A 7,970-nucleotide genomic window follows, 5' to 3' on the forward strand; every position below is an offset into this window, starting at 1 on the left:
CTCCTTTTATTAGACAGTTTGGTAAATTAATACTCGATAAAAGACGCTCATTTACTTTTTTAGCGGCTACGGTATTAAATAATGTACTGGTGCGTCAGGACTTAACACTCCGTAACGTACCTCTGAGTAGGTCATGGAAAACGATAACTCCACAAATACTGCTGTTTTATAGTTTTCTAGTTGTATTAATAACACAGGTCAACATTTGATCTAAGAATAATCACCGGACCTAACCAGGGTACTTATAGGTTTTTTGGATCGCTGATTCTGAATCCGAGGTTGGCTAAGCTCCATCACGTCAGGTTCAAGGTCATTTGATGGTCAAATGGTCTAAAAAATCTGAAAAAATTCATACGTATGTTTTTGGGGTAGCCGAGTTCAAAGCCGTATGCTATTTTTACCATTCAAAGACATCTAAAGGTCGTATCAAGGTCATTTGGAGGTCAAATCGAGAAATATGGTCTAAAAAATCCGAGAAAACACGTATATTTTTGGAGTAGCTGAGTTGAAATCCGCTGTCAGTTTCACCTCTGAAGGACATCTGAAGGACATATCAAGGTCTAATCGAGAAAATCGGTATAAAAAATCTGAATAAATTTAGTCACGAACAAGTTTTTAGGCAATAATAAAGACTCCGACTACAAAAATATTGTTGCAACAATGATAAACAATTTCCAAAAATTAAGATGTTTAATGAACCTTAAACTCCACTTTCTTGATTCTCATCTTGACTTCTTTCCAGAAAATCTAGGGGCATTCAGTGACGAACAAGGTGAAAGAATGCATCAACCTGAGTGACTTTGAGAAAAGATATCAGGGTGTTTGGGAAAAGAATATGCTGGCCGACTATTGCTGGTGTTTAAAAAGATATACAAACGTAGAACATAAAAGAAAATCAATTAGAATATCGTTTGAAACTAAACGTAAACGATTCAAAGCTGGCGATTAATTTGTATGCTAAACAAGGAGATTCATTTATTGAAAACAATTTTAAAACCAGTAAGGTGTAAATGGGGTGAAAGTCTCACCTTAATGGCTGGACACGTTACTGTTCTTGCCTTAACTGGCCGGGACATTCAGTCATCTTGACTTAATTGTCTGGACGCGCTTATGTTCTTGCCTTAACTGGCTAGCCTCCTTTATATTTTCGCCTCATTCGGTCAGGAGTCGTATACATACGTATACATTTTTTCAGATTTTTTAGACCGATTTTCTCGATTTGACCTACAAATGACCTCGACATGACCTTGATACGACCTTTAGAAGGACTTAAATGGTGAAAATAACAGCGGCTTTGAACTCAACTAGCCCAAAAATATACGTATAAATTTTTTCAGATTTTTTAGACCGATTTTCTCGATTAGACCTTCAAATGACCTTGATATGACCTTCGGATGTCCTTCAGGGGTGAAACTGACAGCGGATTTTAACTCAGCTACTCCAAAAACATACGTATAAGTTTTCTCAGATTTCTTAGACCATATTTCTCGATTTGACCTCCAAATGACCTTGATACGACCTTTAGATGTCTTTGAATGGTAAAAATAGAAGCGGCTTTGAACTCGGCTACCCCAAAAACATACGTATGAATTTTTTCAGATTTTTTAGACCAATTTTGGCCATTTGACCTTCAAATGACCTTGAACCTGACGTGATGGAGCTTTGCCAACCTCGGATTCGGAATCAGAGATCCAAAAAACCTATCAGTACCCTGGTCAGGTGCGGTGATTATTCTTAGATCAAATGTTGACCTGTGTAATATAATATGCGTATGTGTATGAGTGTATCTCTGAGGATACTATGTACTTGTATGTGTATTTATATATGCATGTATGGGTGTTGTGTATGTATATTTATTTATGTTATATTATTATTTTTTGCATTGTTTTAATAGTTCTTTATAATTATATTGCTTTTAATATGTAGACTTGTTAATTGACTGAGGGGTAGGCTAATCATCAGTTATCTGCACAATAAATATTTTTGTATTTTGAAATGCAATATTGAGTGAAAATGTACTTAATAATTTCACTGAATAGATTCACTACGTACCTTTGTTAATTTCACAGACCGATTTTTTTACAGTGCACGCCATTTGGTAGCGCTTAAAATTTTCAATCCGCAAAACTTTGTTTAGTTTTCATCTCGCATTATCGAGAATTTAAAAATTTTGCTTAAATGTATATCTACTATCTGAAAACCATATTTCAGAGGATTGAACCCCTAACCGATGTCCAGGTACTCGTACTATTTCTCATCACAAACGTGTTATTGTGGGAGTACTGTTATTTTGGACAACAATATGAAAATGAAGTAAGTTCATTTTATTACTGTACTGTAATGTTTCGATGTAACTCTAAGACCACACAGAGAGTCATGCCAACAATATTCGATAAGTATACAGGGTGTTTGTAAATAAGTGCGAAATATTTTAGGGTAATTCATATAAACGTAGGTCGAAATATGCTTCGTTTCTGAGATACAGTGTTTAAATTTTTATTTTTTATTTATTTTTATTATTTCGAAGAGTTTTAAAGATGCCTTCGAAATTTGATGGTTGTATTTTTTTTTGAAATATTGACAGCAACCTACTAGATAATGTATCAATAGAAATTAAAAATACACAACAAAACCGGTGCATCCTACATAAAAAAAAAATCATTCAGATTTTATGGCGGATGGCCGACGTATATACAGGGTTTTCAAAAAGTTTGGAACCCCCCTCTATTTCAGAAAATACTGCTCAAACAAAAAAATGATTAGGACAAAAATTGCAGGGTTTTGAGTGAGCAATCCAACGGTGGCCTTGACCTTGACCTTGACGGTCATTTAGAGGTCAAGTTGGAAATTTTAAATGGAACCGTATATTTTTTAGCCTGGAAATGGAAAAAATGGAAATTTTTACTATCAGATATGACCTTAACCATGACCTTCAAGGTCGTTTACATATCAAATCGATTTTTAATGAATTGCCCTATTTTTCTTGCTTTTATCATTTTCGGGATCAAAAGTAGACGGTTCCATTTAAAATTTTCAACTTGACCTCTAAATGACTGAAGATCATAGTCAATGTCATATCCGAAAGAAAAAATTTCTATTGTTTCCATTTCCGGGGTCAAAAGTATACGGTTCCATTTCAAAATTTTCAACTTGACCTCTAAATGACTTTCAAGGTCATGGTCAAGGTCACCGTTGGATTGCTCACTCGAAACCCTGCAACTTTACGTTCTAATCATTTATTTGTCTGAGCAATATTTTCTGAGATAGAGGGGGGGTTCTAAACTTTTTGAAAATCCTATATACAGGGTGTTTTTGAATGGAGTAGCATAAATGATACCAGTGAATCTACATTTCAAAAGAACACGATCTGCAAAAAATCGCCTCGGTAAAATGTTCAGCCCTGAAGAGATATGGGCCATCAAAGTTTCCAAAAAAAAAAATATGAAAATTGGCTGTAATTAAATAACCACCCCTCAAGCCATTTTTTGCCATAACTTTTATATTTCGTATAAAAACTCGATATCCAAAAATACGCATTAGATAAACTGGTTCTTTTAGAAACTTTTACCTCTCTAGCAATTTTCCTTTAAAACTTTTCGTTTATTAATAAAAAAATAAATTACCATTCACCTCATACCGTATATGATTGCAATCAATCAAAGAAAAACTAAGTGTGCTGCTGTCATGCCAGTTGTCACAATTAACTCTTCTGTAAGTTGTCACTGTTATCAGCTAAATACTTTTTGGGTGTAAATTAACAAGAATTATGCCAAATTTTACTGATTCACTGGTATCATTTATGCCACTCCATTCAAAAACATCCTGTATATGTGGTAGATATATTTTAAAATATATATGACGGTATGTTTAGAGAAATTATACTGTAGCAGATTAAATCTGTACAGGACACCTTCAATGCTTGTGTCCATATTCAATGAAAATTGATATTTGGGTACAGTTGATAAGGACAAATGATTTATGTTGAGTAACGAATATAAACATTGAGACTATCTCGTTTTCCACGGCAACGCTAATAAAATTAGTAGGTAACAGATTTAACAGGCCGACTGTCTTTATACACATCGTTTTATGCCTTTTGAACTGTAAGAGAGAGCGATATTAGTTGTTGAGGAAAATAAGAACTTTCGTATGGTTCAAAATGGAACAAATAAATTCGATGGTGGGTGGTGCTCTAGGGTGGTAAATTTACCAAGATGGAATTTTAATTCAAATGAGTACCTATATCTCTTGCCATAAGGATAAAATGTGACAAAGAAACCTGTTTATTTACTTTCAGTATACTATACGAAATAGAAAAAACTATGCAAGATGTTTTTTTCGGGAGAATCACAAAAGATTAATAAAAATTTTGTACAGTTTGGCGTGAAACAACCTGCACAGCGAGCATAATAAACTCAGACATAATGCTGGTGGCGTGTAGTGTGGTCGTAGTATTGGTTATGATTAACATACGTATAGATAACACAGCCCTTTATATTATATAACTGTGATTTTAAAATATTAACAATGTCAGTAGTTGCAAACTTTATTTATGTAAAAAAGTGTAAATGTAAAATTGGTAATGAATATTCAAATTTATTTTAATATGACAAAAATTATCTCTTTCAGTGGGAAATGTTACATTTAACTTTAAATAATCTGCCATGGTACAACTGGAGCATCAAAAATCGAAAGCTTTTACAAATAGTCATGATAAATACCCAACATGCACTTACTATAAAAACTTTTGGTAGCATAAAAGTCAACAACGAGATTATAACAAAGGTGAGCCAACACTTTTTATCTTATATCTCCATTATATTTCTGCATTCTGCAAATTTGAAACGAATAAAATGAAGATTAATTTTTCTGGACAAAACGTCTGAATCTGGTTCGGGCTGAGGCAATACAGTATTGGGGGTCATGGATGCTTGCAAAAATGTAATAACATTTTCTGAGTCGTATTTAAAAAAGTGAAGTGAATGAAAGTCCTGGAAATAAAAACGTTTCATATAAAAATTGATTATGCCATTCGATAGAGGACAAAAAGTTGCCATGAGAAAGAGTTGCTTCTTTTTTCAATATCACCTCAGACAAGGTTGAAATGACACAAAATGGGATTTCCAAAATTTTGTTTTTTTTTCAGATATTTCGAAAACTAATCATGTTAGCTTTGATTTTTTAGAGGCATAATGTTGGTCCCCTGATCATGCAACTTTGCCCCCATTTAAGCTGGTTCGTATCTCTTACCGTTTTTGAGATCCCTGTAGTGAGAAGTGAATTTGTAACAGCCTGTATATTAAAAATATATATTGACATTATGTTCTTGTGGCATAATTTCGATGGAGTTGTTATTATTAACTTAGATATATAATCTCAAAGTAATAGTTTAAAGTTAATATTTTGCAACACCTATTGGTAATAAACTGCACTCCCGAAAATTCTTCAATATTTCAAAAAATTCTTAATATCAAAGTAAGAGAATATCAAATTGTCATTCTCTGCGAATCAATATTTAGAAATAGTCGTTACTTACAAATTTAAAATACACTGTTGTTTTAATTTTAGAGCTACCAAGCAGTATATACCTTGATTGCATTTTTCTGCACTGTAACAAGGAACTAAAGCCATAATTATGGAATATGGAAATATGTCATTCAAAATAATTACCTATTTTATGTAGAACATGGTAGCCACTTTTGCACGTACCTATACAAAATAAGAGAAAAAATTATTTCCTAGGAAAAAACAATTTATGCACGAAGCTATTTTTTTCACAATGGTTGTAATAATTTATAATTCAATCAATTTATATAATTTGGATTGATAATAATTTACTTATCATTTTAACTAATAATAACGTTAGGAACGAAAATTTATATAAAACTATTTTAAAAACATTTTATTTAGTACATTACAAATAATATTATTTGTCATTTAATATTGTAATAATATGATAATTACTGAACTATACTCAATATCACAAATTAGTGTAGCAACCAGCCAACTATTGTAACTTGCAACAAATAAAATTCTGTAAGCACGAATGAGATCTTATTTCCCTTTAATAAAAGTAAGAAGTGAAAAGATCTTTTAGCTTTGAATTACGTATCAGCAAATTCCATGCTGGTAGGGGTTATACGTCGCAAAGTAGTTGTTTCTCACAATATCATCAGCTAAATTTTAGATTCATAGATCTAGAATTCCTACATATTCGCGAATACTGGCACCATGTCTCATGTCTGTGATTCATTGATAAGAAAATTGTTGGATTATTCGTCTGTTGTCTCACTCATGGTATACGTATAAGTTCGAAAAGAATACTAGACTGGTAGCTAAAGGAGACAGATAGAGAGAGAAAGAGGTTGTAACGTTATTTATTATTTTGTCACCATGGACTAATAACTCTTGGGGATAATTGGTACAAAACCCCAAGTACACTTTAAAGATGCAACCAGCTAAGCTACAGTAGGGTGCAGTGAGATCACAAGGTCGTGGGGTGTAGTACAAAGTTATGAATGTGTAGATATATCTTAAATTATGAGGACAAAATTTAAACGAAATATTCTTAAAATCAATTTAATACAATGGAATGTTAATGAGTGGTTAAATTTTACAAACAATAAAAAAAGTAGCAATTTTTATCAACTTACAATCAAAATATAAATTAAAATGTCCGACAATATATGACACAACAGATTAACTTTTGGGTTCAATATCACTACTTGATTATACACTTGATTCTTACAAGGTTTGGTTAAGATTGGATGGGTCTTACGTTGATTTGTCCGGAATCTAATGGGGGTGTTGACTTTATGGTCGTCTGTCTGATGGAGATGGCCAGTTGGTTATCGGGTGACAGACTCCATGACAACCTCCTCCCAAAGATGTTGATAGAGAGATGCCCTGGATCCAATACTATGTTGTCTTGGTCAGAAGATCCGTCGTGTGGTGAAGTGTTGTAAGTTTGAAAAACAGAAAATAAAAATATAAGCAAGTAGGATATTTACAAGGATGAGTGGTAGACAATACTCAATCTAGTTGTCGGTAAATAAAATGTAATGTACAATTTCTTAAAATTAATATTTACAATTAATGTTATGTTTAATTATTTTAATACTATGATTATAATTGCACGAAATACTAGAACACTTTATTTGAATTCCACTAAAGACTTTACATTATATAAGCAAAAGTAATAAAAATAGCGATCAGCTTAAGGCAACGTCTGCACATCTCCGCAGTTCAGAGTAGACTGCCAGATCTCCCTTGCTGCGGCTCCAGCCAGCCGGCGAAGCGCACGCAAGCCGGAAACATTCGAGCGCAGTGGAGTTACAAGAATAAAATAAGCAAAATAAATCTAGTAAACGTAAACTTTAGAGATTAGGGTAAGAGTATTAATAATAATAATCATCAAACAAAATGCAAAATAGCGTACTCAATATTAAACTTAGGAACAGCGTCGCTTGAGCTCAGGCGCGTGCGTATATAACGAGGGTTCAAATAAAAAACGTGGTCGAAGTTGGCTCTGACACATTGGACGTAGGGAGTAGCTTATAGCGACCAACTTAACCTCATTTCTCAACGAGCTGTATAGCAGTTGGCAGTTTCAATAACGTTAATGACTATATAACTTTACTTTAAAGAATAATCGTGATGACAATAACAAACCTCCTCCCCCCTTGTTATAACAATAAATTAAAGCAGCTGCTGAAAGTGTCCCCCTCCTTGTTCCAAGCACTTTTCACACCTGTTCCTCAAAGAATTAAAGACATTTTCTAAGATGCTCGGGGTATTGTTAATTTCACGAATCTTGTCTATAAGTCGAGCCTGCAGATGGTTTAAATCAGGAATAGGCAGTTCAAAAATAGTGTTTTTAAGGTAAGGCCACAAAAAGAAATCACACGGCGTAATATCACATGACCTCGGTGGAAATTCATGTTCAGCATTGAGACTTATTAGTCGATTTT

At 33.3% G+C, this 7,970-nt stretch overlaps 1 protein-coding gene across 1 annotated transcript; it reads left to right on the top strand.

Annotated features, from left to right (window-relative positions):
* The first annotated feature begins 2,272 nt into the window (after positions 1-2,272).
* LOC108908829 lies at positions 2,273-5,746 on the top strand. The gene is made up of 3 exons (XM_018712975.1): positions 2,273-2,313; positions 4,630-4,785; positions 5,569-5,746. Exons 2-3 carry the CDS (start codon positions 4,636-4,638, stop codon positions 5,623-5,625), a joined length of 207 nt encoding a protein of 68 aa, XP_018568491.1. The 5' UTR covers positions 2,273-2,313; positions 4,630-4,635; the 3' UTR covers positions 5,626-5,746.
* The last annotated feature ends 2,224 nt before the right edge of the window (positions 5,747-7,970 follow it).

The sequence above is a fragment of the Anoplophora glabripennis genome, unplaced genomic scaffold (assembly GCF_000390285.2).
Source record: "Anoplophora glabripennis isolate ALB-LARVAE unplaced genomic scaffold, Agla_2.0 scaffold421, whole genome shotgun sequence".
NCBI lineage: Eukaryota > Metazoa > Arthropoda > Insecta > Coleoptera > Cerambycidae > Anoplophora > Anoplophora glabripennis.

Coding starts and splice junctions, on each gene's coding strand:
- LOC108908829 (XM_018712975.1), top strand. CDS start 4,636: ATGTTACATTTAACTTTAAATAATCTGCCATGGTACAACTGGAGCATC. Junction 4,786..5,568: donor ACAACGAGATTATAACAAAG/GTGAGCCAACAC, acceptor TTTTAATTTTAG/AGCTACCAAGCAGTATATAC.